Below are 23,362 nucleotides of genomic sequence, written 5' to 3'. Positions count from 1 at the left end.
GCAATTCGGACACTCAAATAAAATAGTGTCAAGTGACTTGGACTCAATAGGGACAATTTATGGGCAGGTGCAGAATGACAGGTGTGGAACAACAGGAGATGTTAGTACAGTATGTACAACACAAAGATTAATCAAACGATCCAGAGGCAGAAGAGGAAAAAGAGCAGCTGTCTCCATGACAGAAGGCTGCTATACGAGAGAAATATGCTGCGCCTTCTCTGCCTGAAGCAGAACATTTAGTCAGAGACATCCTGTTATCTAGCATCTAACAAAATTATCTGCACACAATCTGCAATCCTTTACACCCTCTCGCATTGTATTATGCTCCCATTACCAGGAACTGCTGTTGATTTTAGCCTGTTTCCTGCTGGTGTATTTGGCTGTGTGTGTGTATGTGTGTGTGTGTGTGTGTGTGTGTGTGTGTGTGTGTGTGTGTGTGTGTGTGTGTGTGCACGCGCACGCCGATGTATAAATGAGAGTATTCCAGTATCGCCCTGGGAAAAAATTAAGATGCAACAACACACAGAAAAGCTGTGAAACAAGCTAGCTTTTATTAATCATTTCCACTCATGTTTAATTTCACACACCTAGACATCTCTGAAACCCATAATAATATTATGTGTGTCCAGCCATGAAGACTCACTTCTATATTAGCATATATACATTGTGGGTAAAGGCACAGAGCCTAGAAAACATTTAATGAAGAATTCACACAAAATTCATCTGTGAAATGTACACTTGGGATGTTGAAAAGTGCCAAGAGAAATTTGTGGTATAATGCACTTGGTGAGTGCATTGTAATAACACCATCCAAATCCTCAACTTATTTCTCTTGCAAATACAGTTAATACAGAAAAATCAAACCACAGATATGTTGAATGTCTGTGTTTCAATGTTGGCAATTATCCGTTGAATAGTGATGTTTTATGATGTGACAACGCTGAGGTTAAGGTCTGGTTAGTAGGAATGTGCAGAGAGCCCAGTATTTGTATTTGTATCTGTATTTGTTGAGGCAGCGAAATTATTTGTATTTGTATTTGAATAAAAGTGGAAAAAGGCTTAAAAATCCTGTTTTTGTTTTTTATTTTAGAAAATTAAAGTGTTACAATAAGTGTTCATAAATAAACTACCTTACGAAGGAAGTCCCCACACCGGGTCTTGAACTGGAGTCTCTCGGATCATAGATGACTGTGCTGGCTACTGAGCTAAAACTTTACTCATTGCCTCATTGCAGACAGGCCTCTACCCATTTATACACCCATAACACAGAGACAGCACAGCATGTAATGTGTAGGGAAGAACTTCAAAGGTGATTCTTGCTTTGCACTTTGCACCAGGAGTGATGTCCAAATAAGGAAAGGTGCGTCACGTAGCAGGTGGATGTGACTCCCCTTGATGAGACCTGCTGATAGACGTGACAGTGGAGCAGAGGAGAGAGACTGAGATAACGATGTAACTGACCTGTACACTGGTATTAGATATGTTTTTTTCCTTCCTGAAAACAAAGAATTTTAAAAATATTTGTATGAAACAAATATTAATAAAAAACCCACTATTTGTGCTTTGCCGAATAACGTATTTGTATTTGGGCACACCCCTACTGGTTAGGTTTAGGTACAAAAACCACTTGGTTAGGGTTAGGGAAAGATCATGGTTTGGGTTAAAATAAAATAAAAAATAAAATAAAAACGGCTGCAAATGTCCTGATGTCTCACTAAGAACACCCGGTTTTGTGGGTTGAAATGGAAGTGTGCATTGGTTTCGAGGTTGTCTCAAACTGTGCTGCTTGCCAAGAAACTTGCTAACAATCCACCAACTCCTCCTCCTAATAAGAAAGTAAGCTCATATAAATGTCATGTGAAATACATCACTTTAGAAATGTTGATATGATGCGTATTCTGGAAATGCTGAAATGTTTATAGGATACGTATTCTGGAAATGTTAATATGCTATGTATTACATGTGTTGAAACATAGATATTCAATGTATCTGTGGTTTGCAGAAATGTACAGTGCCAATGTTTTATTCTGGCAACCAGGCTGAAAATATTAAACTGCTTAATATATAAGGTTATGGACTTATGAAACTTAGGTACAATGAAATTCTGAACGATGACTATCCACAAGTTTTCAATTTTTATCTTCATTCTTTTCTTTTATATAAAGTTTGAACTATAATTTTCCAAAAATCAAAGGAAAATTGTCATATTGCCTGAAAAAGCTTAAAGAAATGCATTTTCCCCTTATAGTATATCGAAATTTTTAACTATGTAGAACCAAGCAGGTTGGTACAAAGATATGCAGGTTTCATTGCCAAAAATGTTTTTTGGTTTACCTAGCTAATGATAAACATAAATATAATAACTTCAACAATAGACAACAAACATTCAACAGGATAGTTTGCTAAAACAAAATATCATTTAGTTGCAAAATTTCAATTATTACAAAAATATGCTGTCTGCATGAATTAGGAAAGTGGTAAACAATGTTACTGTGTGCTGGTGCTATTGTGTTACACCAGTCTGGCAGATATACTGTCTAGCTGCCATAACGTTATTCCTGAAAGAAGAGGGGTGTGGTGGTGGAGTTTTTAAAAAAGGATCATAATTGTGCAGCAGAATCAAAGTAAGACCAGAGAACAGAGTCTTTTTTATTAAATGCATTCTTCTTCCTTACATTACCCACAATGCAGCTGACATTTCGGTTGAAGATTTAGGGTAGTGGCTAATGTAGCCTCAAACTGCTAACCTCAAGCACAGATAAGGAGCAGACTATCTGTAAACAGAGTTCCTCTTTAAAGCTCCCTTTAAAACTTCACAAGTCTGGAACCTTAATAGTCCTAATTCATTATGACCACTTACAGAAAACCATCCACTTTTTTGCAGTGATAAGCCGCTACAGTAAATTTATTTATTTAATCATTTGTGAAACCATGTAAGTGTTCAATATCCAATTTATTATTTACAATTTCCTTTCTTACAATATTTCGTTTTTGTTCATTATTGAGCCACAGAATTAATTAAACACAAAACAACTTTATTGGAGGGCGGGAAAAAGTTGTTTGATCTTACCTCAAATACAACAAATTTTAGCAGTCACAAATGAGACCGCTGAGAGATAACTGAAAGGACGAATGAAACAGTTGTAGTAATAAAAAGAGGAGAAATATACAGTAATGACAAGCTACTACTCATGCATTGGACAAATCACACCGAATGTGCATAATCCATAAGAGTAATAGGTTTGTCTAAATTACATTTAGCATTGATACAATACAATCTGATTTTTTTCACTTTCCGCTGGTTTTAATTTCACAAACATTATTGCAATGGCAAGTCATGTTTTCACTTAGCAAAGTTAGCTTTGACTGGATAAATGATTGTTTCACACTAAAACCAGGACACATTTAACCCTGAACAATTAATGCAGGCAACACATAGACATAAAAAAAAAATTCTAGTCTCAAAAGTACAGAAAACCTGATTTATGACTTTATATTGGTGAGACACTGATGGTCTGGTTTTAAAGTTTTCTTGACAGGTCAATTGTATATTCTCTACCAGCACTCTTCCTTTGGCCCCCTCCAGTTGAGCACTTTCCCCCGGGGTGAAATTTAGATCATGTATGTAGTTATGGACACTGATGCAGTAAACTAAGCAGTACCAATGGGCTGAAATTATAATTGCATATAGACTAAGGTAGATAGATGTAATGCATAAAGTATAGCTAAGTGTAGACATGTCTTGCATCAAAGCTTGTTGAGCTGTTGTTTCATGTCAGACAGTTATAAAAGATTGGACATGAGACTGGACTGCAGTACAAAGTGAGTCATTTTAATGCATTTTCAAGAAGATCACAAAAAATATTAAAGAAATCAGCAGCAGACCAACCCAAGATGTATCACATATACTGCAATGTCACGTTCATATAATTACACGTAATAATTGCACAGTCAGTGACATCAATTTTAAAGAAGACACTGATGAAAATGTTTTGTTATTTATAAAACCTTGTTTGGTACATCACTTAAGGTTCTGTTTTAATGTCACTTTATTGACAGTTCATCTGTTTATCTTCTATCAGCACCCTTCCTATGGTCTGGAACTCCAGCTCCTTCCAGTTGAGCACATTCCCTGGGGTGAAAGATAGATCATCCACATATTTCTGGATCTCACAGGGGGAAATGACATCGTCCCACATGTGGACATCAGACATCATGCCAGTGAAAGACTCCTGAGCGACAAACCCTCCACCATAGGAATCCTGGTCCTGAGAAAGACATTTGAGACAATATTGTACAATATATATATTACTACTCATGTCTGTAATGGCGGTTTAAATATGTAGTTGGGGCCAGAAGGCAGTTAGGTTAATTATTTTGGAGGTTATACATTGTTATTATTTGCTGGAAAAAGGCTTGGTCTTTAGATACAAATATTGCATCTCCAACAAAATTGGATATTAATTCCAGAAACTCGTTTTAACTAAATTTACAAATACTGACAGGTCTTGTAACCTCCGTGGAAAATTCAAGATTCAAGATTCAAAATTCAAAATTTAGTTTATTGTAATTTTCTTGCGTATTTGCATACACAAAAAATGAAATGCTGTTCCTCCCAGCCCGGAGCAGTGCAACAACAACAGAAAGGATAAAGATATACTGTATATCTAAAAAATTCCTTTAAAAAAATGACATATAAAAACATATAAATTCCAAGAGAAAAACAAAGAAAACAAAAAGAAATGTGAAGAAAAACCTAATCATCTGTTCTTTACCTATGAAAAAACCTTGAAATTATAGGAAGATCTTAGTCTTTATTTGTTTGCCAAATTCACCTCCACATACTCCTTTAGCCTCAGAGACATTTTCTGTTATTTTGACAAAAACACTCAGACACTTGGTTACGTAGTTAATTTCTTTGTTCTAATGGCAAAATTCTTTCTACACAAGAAAAGAGTACTGAAAGGTGTATCAAACATGTATCATTTCTTAGCAAAAACAGATTCCTTACTCACCTCTGTTAACGTTCTTAAAAAAAGGGAAATCCATAAAACTGCTGGACAAATATAGCTTACTTTGCTCCATGAAGGACTAATGTATACTTTATCTGATTTTTGCCTATGTATGTGCCTCTGTCTTTTTTGTTGTTGTTTTTTGTTTTTTGTTTTTTGCATTTTTGTTTTTTTCTTTTATTGTGTTTTACTGTGCATTTGTTTTTCTTATTTTTTGTCTGTATGTCTGTCTTGATGTTCTTATTTATTTATTTATTTATTTATAATAATTTATTTGTACTAATTTGTACTTGCAATGCTGAGCCTTTTGTTAACATTCATATTTCTAGCTTTTCAGTTTTTATGTTGCAATAAAAATATATAACCCCTCAGTGAAACAGGGTTTTTTTTTTCTAAGGATTAAATAAACACAATGTAAGGTGCTAATTGGGGAGCTTTAGAGGTGCTGACAGGTTGATTTTGTTACCTTTGGACAGAGCCAGGCAAACTATTTCCCCCTGTTTCCAGTCTTAGTGCCAAGATAACCTAATGGGCTGCTGGTTCTAGCTATAATCCTCCTCTCAACACTCACTGAGCTTGGTATCCGCCCAGGATCTACCCTCTGCTGGGTCATGTCCTACCTCTCAGGGAGATATTTTAGAGTATCTTGGAAGGAAGAAGTGTCCAAACCGCACAGCTTATCCACAGGGGTTCCTCAAGGGTCAATGCTTGGTCCCCTACATTTCTCAGTATACGCCACCTCACTAAGCACAATCATCTGCTCCCAGTCTTACCTCGGATCTCATCATGTCTTGCCAATATATTGGCATGGATGAAAGAACACCACCGTCAACTTAACCTCTCTAGGACTGAGCTCCTTGTCATCCCAGCCAGTATCTCTATTCAACAAAACATCAGCTTCCAACTCGAATCAACCCAACTCATGCCCACAAAGTCTGCCCGAAACATGGGTGTCATGATCAATGACCAACTAGGCTCTCGTGGCCTCAATCACTCGATGGTGTCGATTTGCCCTGTACAACATCAGGCAGACCAGACCCTACCTGTCTGACTATGCAGCACAACTCCTGGTACAGGCTCTTGTAATATCTGACCTGATAATGGTTTGAACACAATGCTGATAAAACTGCAGATAACAAAGTGCAGGCTGCCAGCGTTATTTGTGAATGTGGACAGAGAGTGAATATTACAACAGATAGATGGTATGTTGGTGAATAAACAACTGTGAACTACTTGTACTACTTGTACTAGTGCTTATTATTTCTCGAGAACTGCACATGTATGTATCATTTGACGAATGTATCAATTTAAAAAAATTAAAAAGAGGCTACTATTCACACAACACAGGAGATTTTTTCTACCTTTATGATTCTTGGTTTAGGGATTTTATGTCAGCATACAGTTGCACATTCAATTAGAGTAATGAAATAAACAAAGTAATATTAAAATGAAGCTTAAATTTTACTATGTGTTTACAGAATGGAATTGTTTTGGAATGGGATATAAAACTTGGAATGAAATATTGACTGTACAAAGGAAATATGGACTGTGCTATGGACAAAGAAACGAAGCGAAATATATGAAGGTGACAAGAGCAAAAATTAAACATAAATTATTTATAAATAATTAAATTATGTAATAGTAGAGGTTGAATGTAATGCACAATCTAAAGTCCAGTTTGATGAAATATATGAAAGTGACAAGTGCAGGGATTAAATGAGGGATGTGAAATGTAAAGTCCAGTTTGATAACCCCATCTTTATCCCGTTTACACACACACACTAGGGATGTGCAGAGAACCCAGTATTTGTATTTGTATCTAAATTTGTTGAGGCAGCAAAATTATTTATATTTGTATTTGTATTTGTATTCGAATAAAAGTGGAAATAGGTCTAAAAATCCATTTTTGTTTTTAATAGGCTTTTAATTTTAGGATATTAAAGTGTTAAAATAAGTGTTTATGAATAAACTATCTCACAAAGGAGATCCCCACACAGCGTCTCGAACTGAAGTCTCCCAGATCATAGACGACTGCACTGACTACTGAGCTAAAACCGAGTGCATTGCAAATGCACAGACAGACCTCTACTTATTTATACACCCATAACACAGAGACAGCACAGCATGTAGCATGTAGGGAAGAACTTCAAAGGCAATTCTTCCTTTGCACATTTCAGGGGAACAACCGGTTATGGAGAGTCCCTTGAAAGCACTTTGCTTGTGTCAGTGGCTCAGCTTTATCTCTGGGGAACATCCACAACTCCAGGAGTGATGTCCAAATAAGGAAATGTGCATCATGTAGCAGTTGGATGTGACTCCCCTTGTTGAGACCTGCTGATAGACGTGACAGTGGAGCAGAGGAGAGAGACTGAGATAGCGATGTAACCGATCTGTGCGCTGACATTTGACATGTTTTTTTTTCTTCCTAAAAACAAATAATTTTTAAAATATTTGTACAAAATAAATGTTCATAAAAAAACCCACTATTTGTGCTTTGCTGAACAATGTATTTGGATTCAGACACACCCCTAGTATTTACTCTCCAAAGCCTGCTGCACTCCAACTGCTCAGCCTACACACTACTGTAGGTAGTATTTACTTTGCATTACATGACTTAATACGTGCTTTGCCAAATATTATTTTAGGTGTCCTTTACCTTTGTCCTTGTCCTTGGTCAAAGTATCTTTGACCAAGGACAAGAATGTTATTTCTCATATTTCATTTTCTCATGATCCTGTTTTGCAAAAATAATTATTCTGAGATCATGACAAAGAGGTTTTGCCAGCAGACAGTTTTGATGAGATCACAATATAACTGCAAAAAATAGCTTTTCTTGCGTTCATGAAAACAACCCTTTGCAGAGATCATAAAGTATCTTAAAGTCTAAAGTGCAGTATCAAATGTGGTGCAATTTGGACACACGTCACGTTTAATATTGATAAACTTGGAATAAACAAGCGATCAGTGAGCCACTCCATTCTGCAGCAGCAGGGTGGGGCTTCTGGGCTCTGCTACTGCATGTCATGATCAGAGCTGTACAACCCTGCCATGAGAGATATGAGGGGAAAACACCTCTCTTCGTTTGATAAAGTTAAAAGTTAGGTTTTGTTGTGGGTTTCCTGAGTCATTTTGAAAAAGAGAAGAGAAAAAGAGAGAGAGCACGATCGAGCTGAGAATACAAGCAAACCGCTAACCTCAAGCAGAGTTGACAAAGAAAACAGAGTTGCCCTTTAAAGCTCCCTTTAAAACTTCACAAGTCTGGAACCTTAATAGTCCTAATTCATTACAACCACTTACAGAAAACCATCCACTTTTTTGCAGTGATAAGCCGCTACAGTAAATTTATTTATTTAATAGTTTGTGAAACCATGTAAGTATTTGATATCCAATTTATTATTTACAATTTCCTTTTTTACAATATTTCATTTTTGTTCATTATTGAGCCACAGAATTAATTAAACACAAAACAACTTTATTGGAGGGCGGGATAAAGTTGTTTGATCTTACCTCAAATACAACAAATTTTAGCAGTCACAAATGAGACCGCTGAGAGATAACTGAAAGGACGAATGAAACAGTTGTAGTAATAAAAAGAGGAGAAATATACAGTAATGACAAGCTACTACTCATGCATTGGACAAATCACACTGAATGTGCATAATCCATAAGAGTAATATGTTTGGCTAAATTACATTTAGCATTGATACAATACAATCAGATTTTTTCCCCTCTTCCACTGGTTTTAATTTCACAAACTTTATTGCAAAGCAAGTCATGTTTTCACTTAGCAAAGTTAGCTTTGACTAGATAAATGATTGTGTCACACTAAAACCAGGACACATTAAACCCTAAACAATTAATGCAGGCAACACATAGACATAAAACAAATTAATTCCAGTCTCAAAAGTACAGAAAACCTGATTTATGACTTTATATCGGCGAGACACTGATATTCTGGTTTCAAAAATTTAGTGACAGGTCAATTGTATATTCTCTACCAGCACTCTTCCTATGACTCCCTCCAGTTGAGCACTTTCCCCCGGGGTGAAATTTAGATCATGTATGTAGTTATGGACACTGATGCAGCAAACTAAGCAGTACCAATGGGCTGAAATTATAATTGCATATAGATTAAGATAGACAGATGTAATTTATAAAATATAGCTAAGTGTAGACGTTGTCGATGGAAGGAGTGCTATTTATTATTAAAAGTTTCATGTCAGACAGATATAAAAGATCGGACATGAGACTGCAGTGCAAAGTGTGTCATTTTAATGCATTTTCAAGAAGATCACAAGACAATACAAGAAGATATTAAAGCAACCAGTAGCAGACCAACCCAAGATATATCACATATACTGCAATTTCACATTCATATAAATACATGTAATAACTGAACAGTCAGTGACATCAATTTTAAAGAAGACACTGATGAAAAAGTTTTCTGATTTGTAAAACTTTGTTTGAACCATCACTTAAGGTTCTGTTTCCAACTTCTTAATGTGACTTTATCGACAGTTCTGTTTATCTTCTATCAGCACCCTTCCTATGGTCTGGAACCACAGCTGATTCCAGTTGAGCACATTCCCTGGGTTGAAATTTAGATCATCCACATATTTCTGGATCTCACAGGGGGAAATGACGTAGTCCCACATGTGGAGATCAGACAGCATGCCAACGAACGACTGGTTGATGTCAAACGCTCCACCATGGGAATCCTGTTCCTGAGAAAGACATTTGAGACAACATATGTAAATATGATATATGTACAGTACCAGTCAAAAGTTTGGACACACTTTCTCTTTCAAGGGAATGGGAAGGTATGTCCAAACTTTTGAATGGTACTGTGTATATATACTTTCAAGACAAACAAAGTGGAACTCTACAGCACTTTTGGAAGTGTTGGTCTTTACCTTACGAATATTGCTCCAACAAAGTAAAGGAAAACAACTTTTACACTTTTACAATACCTAAATGTAATCACTTGGATCTACAACAAATGCAGTCCACCAGTAATTTTTCATGTTAATGCTATGACTTTTTTGGCTTTTAAAAGGCACATAAAATATCTGATATCTGCTTCTAGGATTCTAGGAATCAGTAGGTTATATACTTTTGATATAATTCCTTTTTCAAGGGGATTAAAAAACTTTCTCCAATGAGGATAGAGCAGGGATTTTTTATTTTTTTATTTTATTGTGTTTTACTGCGTTAGCTTGTTTTTCTTATTTTTTTTCTAAATGTCTGTCTTGATATTTATATTTATTTATTTATACTAATTTATTTGTACTAATTTGTACTTGTAATGCTATATCATTTGTTTACATTCATATTTCTAACTATTCTGTTCTTAAGTTTCAATAAAAATAAACAAATAAATAAACAAATAAATAAATAAATAAGATCACAGCAATAGCACATAACCCCCCAGTTATGAGAATATTGATCCCACTCTCAAACATGAGAGTGGGATCAATATTCTCATCTAACTCTCTGAATAAGAATAAGAGCGAATAAACTTATTTCCTAAAATGTCAAACTATTCATTTAAGTATGGTGCTTAAAAATATGACCGTACCTGTCCTAAAACAATTATAATGGGTCCGTTGATGTTTGATCCAGACCTGGTGAATTTCCTACTCGAGGGCTTTCCATCTAACCACAGCTGCCCCAGTCCAGAGGCAGAGTCCCATGTGGAACAGATAGAGTGCCACGTGTTCAACTTGTAGTCCTGTTCTCCAAATACTACCAAGTGATCCCTGCCATAGAGCTCAATCTCATGGTTTGCAGATCTTTTGAAAATCAAAAAGTCATTGAAAGCAGATGGTGTGGCCAAAGAGAAAAGAGAGTGGGTTCTACGAAGATCTGTAAAGGACCTGTAGGCATTACAAAGACATTGTCATGCATGATGCTTTTTATAGTCACAGATACTGTACAGTGGATTGTTTAATTTATTTTGTATAGTCAACACAATGCTACTGTACCTGAGACAGACGGTTACAGCGCTCAAAACTTGTCTTGATGTAGTCAGCCTTACATGAGCTGTGTTGGTTTCTTGTGGGAAGGTGAACATTTTACCTGACAGATCTTAAAAAATTAGAGAAATTCAAAATCAGAATGCAAAGTGTTCATGTTAATTAGCCTACATAATAAACAAATGAATTATATAGTAGCAAAAAAGGCATTCAGTAGATATACTGCATCAAAAAATGTTTCATGAAATAATGATTTGAGAAAAGATAAATTATAACTAGTTCATAACTAAAATCCTAATAAAACATGTTGAATTTTCTGTATACTTTACCATCTCTAGAGCCACGCCACTAGCATGGTTAATAGTAAACTGCAAAGTCTCTCTTCTCTCTATACTAGTTCTTGTTGAGGTTTTGACAGACAGTACATCAGTGTGTCTTTACTTACCAGCCCTCCGACTCATCTCACTGATGTGTTTTTGCACCAGGCTAGTGTTGAGGTCATCGAGGAATCTGCTGGAAGGCTCGGTACTTTGTTGGAAGTCGTCAGGAAGCTTGTTGGAAGATGCCGTCTCTAAACCTATAGGGGCTGTGTCTGGGACAGCTTGGAGGCCTGTGATAGGAATCATTTATATTCCAGTTAGCTTTTGTTGGCTGTTTCTTCACAGGCTGAAAAGGTTTGTGAACCAACCTTTACACTCAAGATCTATGATCACGCAAACCCAAGTGCATGTTTGAATACATAAAACAAAAGATGAAACAAATAACCTTCCCAGTTAACAGATAGATATCTCTAACTGTTGGCTGTTTTTCATCAGTTGTTAACTATTGTGCCAGAATAATATCCAGGCCACATCTTGTCTTTAACAGTGTAATTAATCAATAATGATCAAATCTAATCTCCGTACAGGTCGATTGCTCTGATTATGCTACTGTTTGCCACAGTCAAAGGTTTTACTGCGAAGGAAACAAACTACAAAACCACAATTAATTATGACTCCCAAATTATCAAAGTTAATTGGGATCATCAAACAAAATCAATATGTTCTGAACTCGGTGAATGTTTGACAATGTTTTTCTCCATTTCTGAGATATTTCTTGTGTTTCTGTCTATTGAGCAGTCATGTGTATCTTCACAATAACCAGTAGTCTGTTAAAAGTGTCTAATTTGGGATACATTTTTTCATATAGTCCAAATAAATCAAAAGTATAACAGTATGAGAGAGAACTGAAGGTCAAATCATGGACATGTTTTCCAGATTTTATCATGATGATAATTATTCTGTGAACTTCTACAAAAAAAACAAACTGTTGAGATAGTAAAAAAAAAAGTTCTTAAAAACCAAAAGAAATATATTTTTTGTTTGGTTTGTTTTCGTGATTGCATGAAAAGCTATTTTTTGCAGTTATTTTGTGATCTCATCAAGACAATCTACTGGCAAAACCTCTTTGTCATGATCTCGGAATAATTATTTTTGGAAAACAGGATCATGAGAAAATGAAATATGAGAAATAACATACTTGTCCTTGGTCAAGAACACTTAAAGGACAAGGACACTTAAAAATCACATAATTGGCAAAGCACTTAATAAGTCATGTAATGTTAAATAAATATTTGCTTATATATTATGACACAATGGCACAGAGATTAGTTGTCTATATGTATTGAAGTTAAAGTATCAGATGAATGAAGGCAGTGAGATCTTACCTGACACTGTCAGGAACAGCAGCACTAACTTGAACATCCTGTAAACACCAGAATAAACAGAGCAGCTTTTCATACTAAAGTATTTAGCCTGTTCACTTTTGTATGTTCTTCATCTTGTTTAGCTTTTTAGATGTTTCCCCTGTCCTGTGTCGTGTAATGTAAACCTACAGACTGTGTGGAAACAGTGTGTCGGTTTGTGTGTTGCTCACCTGAGACAGCAGTGATGAACAGTGATCAACTCAGAGAGAAATGGGCACTCATAAATATATCACTGCCTTGCTCATAAACCCTAAATGTACCAATAAAATGTATCAATTTTGAGTGAGATTATTGAGTAATCTGCATCTACCACAGCTTAATGATTGCTGATGTTTGATGGAATTTGCCCTCACGTTACTCACCTAATAAAGGTGTGAACACAAGGCTGATAAAACCACAGATAACAAAGTGCAGACTGTTGACTTTATTTTTATTATTTATTTACGTGAGTTAAGATTACAACAGATAGATGGTATGTTGGTAAATAAACGTGACTGTGAAGGCCACTAAAGGTTGGGGAACAAGTATTTTACAGGTCATTTTGATGTGGTTGGCGGTACACATGTACACCTTGTTAGTACTGTGGACCTAATGACAGGTCAGGGCCCCTCATTCCCATTTTTAAAAACTCCTATGCTTCTTAAATATTTGTATGTTCTCTCAAAGAATTGTCATTGCATTTCAAGCATGTTAAAGTATAAAGATATATAAGGTCATATTGATTCTTTACTAGTGCAGTGTCCATTCAAAGAAGGTTTGTGATTTGTAAAACCTTTTATGGAGCATCACTTAAGGTTCTGTTTTAATGTGACTTTAGTGACAGTTCATCTGTTTATCTTCTATCGGCACCCTTCCTATGGTCTGGAACTCCAGCTCCTTCCAGTTGAGCACATTCCTGGGGGAGAAATTTAGATCATCCAAGTGGTGCTGAATCTCACAGGGGGAAAGAGCAGAGTCCCACATGTGGACATCAGACATCATGCCAACGAACAAATGCTTGATGTCAAACCCACCACCGTAGGAATCCTGTTCCTGAGAAAGACATTTGAGACAACAGCTATAGTGTACAATATATTTTTCTGATATACACATGTAAAGTACCATTCAAAAGTTTGGACACACTTTCTCATTCAAGAGAATGGGACTGGTATATATATACTTTCAAGACAAACAAAATGGAACTCTACAGCACTTTTGGAAGTGTTGGTCTTTACCTTACGAATATTGCATCTTCAACAAAGTGAAGGAAACCCACTTAAAACTTGTTCACAAGATCAATATCAGAAACTCGTTTTTAGCTAAATTTGCAGATACTGACAGGTCTTGTACCTTCTGTGGAAAATGTGAAGACACCCCTAATCATCTGTTCTTTACCTGTGAGAAAACGTTGAAATTATTGGAGGATCTTAGTCTTTGTTTGCCAAAGTCAACTCCACATATTCCTTTGGCCTCAGAGACATTTTCTGTTATTTTGACAAAAAGCATCAAACACTTGGTTACGTAGTTAATTTCTTTGCTCCAATAGCAAAATTCTTTCTACACAGACAGAAACAGAACAAAACAGATTCTTTACTCACCTCTGTTAACTTTCTTTAAAAGAAATCCATAAAACTGCTGGACTAATATAGCTTACTTTGCTCCATGAAGGACTAATATATGCTTTATCTTTTTGCCTTGTGTATGTGCCTCTGTCTTTTGTTGTTGTTGTTTTGTATTTTTAAAATTCTTTTTTTAAATGGTGTTTCACTGTATGTGCTTGTTTCTCTGTTCTTCTGTTATTGTTTTTTTGTCTGTATGTCTGTCTTGATATTTATATTTATTTATTTATAATAATTTATTTGTACTAATTTGTACTTGCAATGCTATATCATTTGTTTACATTCATATTTCTAACTGTTCTGTTCTTAAGTTTCAACAAAAACAAATCAATAAATAAATAAAATCACCGCAATAGCACATACCTCACCAGTAAAACGGGGAAGTGACATTGTTCCTCTTGTTGTAAAGTGTTAATCATTGAGCTTTAGAGGTGCTGATAGGCTGATTTTGTTACTTTTGGACAGAGCCAGGCAAGCTATTTACCCGTCTCTGGTCTTTGTGCCAAGATAGCTATTGGGCCGCTGGCTCTAGCTATACTCTCCAAACTCAGCGAATAAGCCTATTTCCTAAAATGTCAAACTATTCATTTAAGTATGATGCTTAAAAATACGACCGTACCTGTCCTAAAACAATCAGAATGGGTCCGTTGATGATTGATCCAGACCTGGTCAATTTCCTACTCGAGGGCTTTCCATCTAACCACAGCTACCCCAGTCCAGAGGCAGAGTCCCATGTGGAATAGATAGAGTGCCACATGTTCAGCTTGTCGTCCTGTTCTCCAAATACTACCAACTTATCCCTGCCATAGAGCTCAATCTCATGGTTTGCAGTATTCTTGAAAATCACAAAGTCATTGAAAGCAGGTGGTGTGGCCAAAGAGAAAAAAGAGTGGGTTCTACGAAGATCTGTAAAGAACCTGTTGGCATTACAAAGACATTGTCATGCATGATGCTTTTCATATTCACAGATACTGTACAGTGGGTTGTTTCATTTATTTTGTATAGTCAACATGATGCTTTTGTACCTGAGACAGACGGTTACAGCGCTCAAAACCTGTCTTGATGTAGTCAGCCTTACATGAGCATGTTGGTTTCTTGTGGGAAGGTGAACATTTTACCTGACAGATCTTAAAAAAGTAGAGAAATTCAAAATCAGAATGCAGTGTTCATGTTAATTAGCCTATATAATAAACAAATTAATTATTATTCAGTAGACATACTCCATCAAAAAATGTTTCAGACAGAGATGTTTTGAGGAAAGACAAACTATAACTAGTTTATAACTAAAATCCTAATAACTAGATTAATTGACTCGTAACAATTCTAAAACATTTTGAATTTGCTGTATACTTTACCATATCCAGAGCCACGCCAATAGCATGGCTAATACTAAACTGCAAAATATTTTAAAAAATATATGCTATGTATGTGAGTGGCTACAACATCACTATTTTCCACACCTATAGTTCATAGCTTAACTTTGCCCCATGCAGTACCTGCCTATAGCCACTATCTCATAGAAAATGATAAAGCTGGAATCTCTGCCAAGGTTACTGTGTTTGTTTGTTTCCTCTTTTGATGTCTGCCATCACCCCTTAACTGTTTATGGACTTTGCCCCTGCCATTGCACCTTGGACTTGTTTGTTTATCCTGACATCTCACTTGTTGACCAAGTAGTTGTCTAAATACCTATTTAAGATGCTATTTTTTCTGAATTTTAATTCTTTAATTAAAAACCAAAAACATTTTGCTATGACAAAGATAATAGATGTATGCCTATTGACAAAATTGGTAATTAATCATACATTTGACATGTTTTGCCCAATTGTTATATGAAGTTTGCTTTTAAAGTAAAACCCATATCTGTTGTTTTTCTATTTCCTATTTAGTAGGAGAAAAATAAATTGTACATACCCTAAAAGACAGCATAAAGGTAACAAACATCAAAAGATAAACTCCTGTAAACCCTGTGACACTTGCATGCATCTTTATTTTAGTGCTCTTTTTGGTATACCCTCTGTTAAATAAAGAAGATATATTTTACCTTAAGGTCTGGCAGCACAGGCTGTCAGCATCATCAGGAGAACCAAAAAAACCATCTTATACAAAGACAAATAAAAACTGTGAAAAATGCCGGGATTTAATGCAATAAATCAGATACATGCCTTGATCTAACCTTGATCTAACCTTGAATCTTGTGTCACGTTGTTGTGTGCAACCACGTGCAAGATTGTTTTATACCCTAATTTGTTCCTCATTGCCCTCATTGGATTTATGTGTTTGCTTCTGTACTGATGTCTCCAGTATAGACTTGCACCTTCTTAGTTACTGGTAAAATTACAGTTAAAGTGCCTATAATCTATATTTTTGTAATATTTTTGTTTAAAATGTGGTCAAGTGTTTTGCATGTCAATTTCCAATTTATTTATCATTTAATTATTATTCAAGTTGATTGTTTTACATGCAAAAATAACTGCTGACTGCCTGTTACCACGAGAATCCGAACAATCTCAATCCTGTTACTCATCACAGCCACACATCTACAGTACCTGTATTGTAATTAAAAATGTGGAGCTAAAAATGTGGAGATATTCAGAAAGTCAGTTCAGTTTCATTCAGTTTCTTCTAATGAGCCTCATCCTTCCAATAAGCAATGAGTCTTAACTTATGGACCTTCAACAGCAGACAAAATGTAAAGTAATTTATGTGTGATTTTATACTCAAGCAGGTGTCAAAGTACCAAAAACATGTCTTTGTTAAATATCAGCCTAGACTGTGCTGATTTTTGGCCCCAGTGGATCCATGGAAGAGACTAGTAATTTTAATGATTGAGAGACAGGCAACATCTGACAGCACACAATGACTTGCATGAACAATCAAAAGTTCATGTGGAAGGGTGTGTGATTTATTATCAAAGAATGGGGAGAAGTGATGAAACATGGAGAAATTGTGGCCCTCTGCCAATTTTTTTAAGTATAGGCCCATTCACATATAGGGGAGTAACTACAAAGTAGTGCAGATTGTTTATTTCAGTGTCAAAAAACAAACAAACAGGCTTAGGTCTGTGCAATTGAAAGAAATTTCCAAACTGTGTTAAAGCTGCATTTATCCATTTTTGGACACTAGGGGGCAGATGACCTGCAAAACAAGTGGATTGAGTCACAGCCCTGATTTTGTCACTGTATGAAGTTATTATGGCTAATGTGTTAAAAAGCAATTACCTACTTACAAAGCAGGCATGAAGCAACTTTATAATCTTTTAGCCTAAGTCTGAGAAAAATACAGTGAGACTGAACCACACGGAAAAAGTACACAGAAAACCAAGACAATGTGGTAAAGAGGGATAAAAATCTCTTTAGAGGAGTGATAACTCTCTGTGTGATTTTATTAGAGCGACTCCTTTCACATTCTAGTCTAATCTTTTAAATTGGTGTTTTGTCTTTTTTTCCCCTCTTTGATCTATATTTTTACAGTTTGAAAAGCTATGAAATGAAAATAGTTCAGGAAATAAATTCAGTGACCATAATCAATTGCACAGACAAATTGCAAACTGACATTAACTGAAAAACTATGCGTGTTGTAATGTTCTGCTGAATGTCATGGTTTGGTAATAAATCCAAGGGAGTTTTTGCACTTCTCTTTTGTATTTTAAGTGTCCATTATTGCCAAAGACATAAGTCATCTAAGACAACCACTTCAGGAAAACGTTCCACTTTTTTACTGCAATAAGTTAAAGGTTAAGTTTGGATTTTTTCCAGTATTCATACACCTCACCTCACTGTCAAGATATCATCTAAATCAACCTTTTTCTACTCTTTTTTTTGTTCTGTTGCCATTCTGCCAGTTTACCTCCTGTCACTTCAGAACCTGCCCTTCCCTCCCAGCACTTGTCTCACATGTATTCCTGCCTTTACAAATCTTCTGACCTCCACACCCACCTGCACACCTCCTCCCAGTTCCCCCTTTAGCTCCCCACTTTATGCCCCTTCAGCCATTGTTCCCTGCCTGTAGCATCCAAGTATTTTTGTTAAGTTGTGTTATTTTTGACTGCCTACTTATTGACAATCATCGCTGTATTCGACACAGTAACCTTAGCTTTTACTTTAAAAGTTCTGGCTGTAAGTTGTGCATTTGAGTCCACACCTTGTTTACTTGAGCCACTACAACTCACATGTATACATTAAAAGAGTTATAGGTTGCTATAATCATTCTTCCTCTCCAAAATTAAGCTTTGGCAAAAGTTCAGTAATGCTAATAATATCTTGTGCACACTCTCTCCTATCTTCATATGGACCCACACTTAATGAAGATGCTTCACAGTGAAGGAATCTAATTGCCAAAATGTTTTTTTCTCTGTTGCTAACCTCAGTAAATATTGGTAAAACTGGCAATAAAGTGATACCTTCATAGAGAGACTTTACAGAGAAAGATTTGGGTACTGAGCACTACTGACGCTTTGGCTGAATTTTGGAATTTTTGCACAGAAAGAGTATCGTCGATTTTGTCCTCCATCTTTTACAGCACAGTCATGTTAGGAAGAGATCTCTTTATGGTAAGGTAAAATGACGAGTGACTAAAAATAATTCTTTCATGTGCTTATTGTATTAATATAGACTTGAAAAAGAATCTGAACCTTTAATAAATGATTTAACACAAAATGTTGAAAGTGGTAACTTACACTTCACATTTGACATAAAAGTATAGTAGAGAATGTAATTTTTGACTTTGAGAGATATTGATAGTATTGTTTTTAAAGTTCACTGACAGGTCATTTGTTTATTTTCTATCAGTACTCTGTCTATAATCTGGAACTCCATGGCCCCCCAGTTGAGCACATTCCCTGGAGTGAAGTTTAGGTCATCCACATATTTCTGGATCTCACAGGGGGAAAGGACGTAGTCCCACATGTGGACATCAGACATCATGCCAACGAACGACTGCCTGATGTCAAACCCCCCACCATGGCTGTCCTGCTCCTGTAGAAATTGAAAAGAGTTGAGATTCAGTAAATAAAAGCTACATTTGTTCTGAAATGTATACACTATGACAAGTAATAAATAGTTAGCTTACATAGCATTTGTTGAAAAATCATTGACTATCAATGCAACCATACCTGTCCTAACAGAATTATAGAGGGTCCAGTGATGTTTGTTCCAGAGACAAATTTCCTAATTGAAGGTAGTCCATCAAACCACACCTGCACCAGTCCAGACTCAGAGTCCCATGTGGAACAAATAGAGTGCCACATGTTCGGTTTGTAGTCCCTCCCTCCAAATTCTGCCTTTTTGTCTCTAATATGGGGCTCAAGCTCCGTATTTGTGTGGTCCCAGTAAATCAGGAAGTCATTGGCAGCAGAGGGTGTGGCCATGGAGAAAAGGATGTGGTCTCTTTTGAGGTCTGTGAAGGACCTGCAGGCATCGAGAATAAATTATCATGCATGATACTGTACAAAGTCAGTGATGCAGCAGGTTCTTTTACATTTGATGCTACCTGTGACAGACGGTTACAGCACTGAAATCCTGTCTTGATGTAATCAGCCTCACACGAGCTGTGTTGCTTTGTTGTGGGAAGGTGAACATTTTCCCTGACAGATCTGAAAAGAGAGATTTGGTTTTTAGCATTAAAAACAAAGTTAAAAGTTAGCTAACTACATCAATAAATTGAGGTAACCACATTGAGGCATGATGAATTTACTGTGTATTTTGGGGAAAATAATTTGACAGAAAATTGTGAGAACACATTCACATACATATGAACCATATGAACCACTGACTCTTGAAATGTGTTTGCACACATGTCAGCACTCCTCCCCATGTGGCCACCTCATCATTCAAGATTTATAAGACAACTTTCAAGATTTTAGGAACAGCTTGCTAAGATGTCAACCATAGATTGACAAGACAAGACAAAAGCATTTTTGACACTCCATTTAGCTTTTTGGTTGGCTCATTCTTTTGTACAATATTTATTTGTTTAGCAGACGTTCATATATTGATCATTTCCTTCTGCAAATATGCAATTAGTTCTTGTTTGAAAACAGAACGAGTGCCAGTGTTTTGGCTGAGTCAAGTCAAGCAAATGTCCAGAATTTTAAAAAAAATTAAGTTAAAATGAACCATAAAGGCCATCAAGTTTGAAATCGAAACATTTTAAACGCTGTTGTTTATTTTTCTGTTCACATTAGTGGTGTTACCATTTGTTAATTTTTTCTTCATTATATTTATCGTAATTTTGTATTGACCCATGCCAGCTGAGAATTATCCAAAAAATGTTAAAAAATAGAAAAAAATGTAAGTTATTATAAGAAAAACAATAATGCCCATACAGCATTGGTAATTTAAGGAAAAACATGTGACATATTTCCTGCTTTTAATATCTTGCAAAATCTACAGTTTCTTTGACCCTATCAAATGAGGATTTTTTTTCTTATACCCAAAAGAGTAGTGCATGACAGGTAAGTAGGAAAAGTGAGTTTAAAGTTAAATAAGAAAAGGCAACAAAGTCCTATAAAGTGTCTCAAGTGCAACATTTTTGTGATTTTTGATTCTGTCTGTTAAATGAAGAATATATATTTTTACCTCGAGGAGTAGCAGCACATGCTGTCAGCATCACCAGCAGAAGCAAAGACTTCATCTAACAAAACGACAAAAAGGCACCATGGAAAAAACATTCAAATTTGATCCAATGTCGTCCAAATGAATTTACTGTTATTGGGCTTAGCCTACAACAATTAACGATACAAATGGAATATGTTTGTAATACAATCACTTAAAATTTCTATATTTTGCAGTTTTGAATGTGTTGATCTTACCTTGAAATGTTGCATCTGGATTTTGTGTACAGCAGTGAAAAAGTGTGATTTTTATACACTCACTGCTTCCTCATTTCTGTCTATGCGTCTGTGTGTTTCCTTCCTCTATTTCTTTTTTTTTTTTTTTGGCTTCAAATGCTCACAATGTAAGTGTTATCCACCCTCACGCAGTACTTTTCCATTGATTCAACAGAATTTGCATTTAAAAGTCATCTTAACGCTGAAATACATATTGTTCTGTATTGCAAATACACATGGCTATCAGCAGGCTCTCTACACTATTATGATGAACTCCATAAATCTGAGACCTACATGTGATCATGTTTGGCACTTTTATTCAGAAAATTGAAACAACTGGATTATGAAATGTTCACAAAATTGTAATTTCTTTCTTTTTTTTTTTTTTTTACTAAATCTAAACAGTGTCAATATTAATACTGTAACATGCAGAATATTGTATTTTCTTGAGTAATTCCCAAACGACTGTGTATATGTGTGTTGTTGTGTTTTTAATTCATTCATCCATGTTTACACGTGCATTAACTGTTATCTTTACACACAGATTAAAGGTTGATCACTTGTGACTAACACCTCTCTGTTATCAGAGATGTTCTCTGCTTACTTCATTCTCTTTTGAAAGGGCTAAAGTTTCTTCTGTCACTTTCATACATTGTGGGTATTTTTTGAATAATCACAAAGGTAGCAGAAGAATAAATCCAATTTTTAATGGGTGGTAGCCTGGCTGCGTTTCATTAGTAGTTCCACTTCCCCTTGTTCACTTCCCCTCAGCCTTTGGTATGACTTAACAGCATATGTTGCACGGAGACCACTTGGAGAGCACAGGGAAAGTGGGCAGGGAAGGAGCAGGTGATGTAAATGTAAATCACTTGCCCTTGCAGTCAGTATTCTCAACCTAACGAAGAGGTCTGTCTCTTCTTCTGACTCTTAAATACCATAATACCATAAACAAACACTATTGCGTGGCCTAACATTACTATAATGTGAAAACGGTGCACAGAACAGCATAATTCAGTAATGTGGGTAGTTTCAAATGCAAATAATGGGGAATTATAACATTCTAGTGAAGTAAATGCATAAAGGAAATTCCATAGCACGACAAAACTGAATTTCGACATGATCACTATGATTTTCTTACACTTGCAGATTGTTTGCTCAGACATTCTTTCTGTTTGTTCCAATCACAAACATGTGTTTTTGTTAAAAATATATATTTTATGTACTGCAAAACGTAACAATAATAAACATCAATAAACATATATGCCAAGGGTTAAGTGGTAAATAAATTATATAATGAAAGAAGAAAAAGAAAAAAAAAAGGTTCAGCAGTTAAGACAATTATACAATTTACTCATATTAAGAGTTTTTAAAGTTTTGGGGTTTGTAGAGCGCTGAATAGTTTGTATGTATTGTTGCATTTAATTTATAAAAAAATAAATAAAGGTTTCTGTTATAAAATGTACTTTGTGAATGTGAAGTTTTGCTAAGATAATGAAAAGATTTATGATATAATATTGTTGTTCTGAACTACAGACGTCATAAGAACCGAACAGCAAATCTTTGTATAGTAATGAAAATTGAACAGAAATGTTACAATGAGTATATTGGGCAAATTTTTCCCCAAACAATAACAGTATCAGGACAGCAAACATCTGTTTTAAATACTGTAAATCAGCAGCTTGTTGACATCATAGTGGAAATTATGAGACTTTGCAATGCATAATGGTTAATCTGCAGCGCTGAGTGACCATCATTGATCACTCACTTGCTCAGCCCTCGAAGGGTGGATCTCACTTGAGTTCAACAGAATTTGCATTTAAAAGTCATCTTAATGCTGAAATACATATTGTTCTGTATTGCAAATACACATGGCTAATAGCAGGCTCTGTGCACTATTATGATGAACTCTATGATGAAAATAAATCTGAGACCTACATGTGATCATATCTGGAGCTTTTGTTCAGAAAATTTAAATAACTGAAATATGAAATATTTGCAAAATTGTTTTGTTTTGTTTTGTTTTGTTTTTAGTAAACATTGGTGAACATTGGTGACTAACACCGCTCAGTTATCAGAGATGTTCTCTGCTTTCTTCACTCTCTTTTTGAAGGGCTAATATTTCTTCTGTCACTTTCATGCATTGTGGCTATTTTTTATACAATCGCAAAGGTAGCAGAAGAATAAATCAGCAGCTTGTTGACATC

At 35.6% G+C, this 23,362-nt stretch overlaps 1 protein-coding gene across 1 annotated transcript; it reads right to left on the bottom strand.

The window, feature by feature from the left end:
- Positions 1-3,866: 3,866 nt before the first annotated feature.
- Positions 3,867-21,645, bottom strand: LOC137190672 (uncharacterized). Its single transcript, XM_067600196.1, has 12 exons — positions 21,141-21,645; positions 20,908-20,962; positions 19,820-19,922; positions 19,443-19,737; positions 19,090-19,305; positions 13,581-13,763; positions 12,902-12,954; positions 12,693-12,730; positions 11,433-11,597; positions 10,997-11,099; positions 10,591-10,888; positions 3,867-4,268 (listed from the first exon to the last, which is right to left on the bottom strand). Exons 1-12 carry the CDS (start codon positions 21,153-21,155, stop codon positions 4,050-4,052), a joined length of 1,743 nt encoding a protein of 580 aa, XP_067456297.1. The 5' UTR covers positions 21,156-21,645; the 3' UTR covers positions 3,867-4,049.
- Between the last annotated feature and the right edge of the window lie 1,717 nt (positions 21,646-23,362).

This window comes from Thunnus thynnus, chromosome 10 (assembly GCF_963924715.1).
Source record: "Thunnus thynnus chromosome 10, fThuThy2.1, whole genome shotgun sequence".
Taxonomy (NCBI): Eukaryota; Metazoa; Chordata; class Actinopteri; order Scombriformes; family Scombridae; genus Thunnus; species Thunnus thynnus.
Note: the sequence above shows the minus strand (reverse complement) of the source record. Positions and strands in the feature narration are given on the sequence as shown.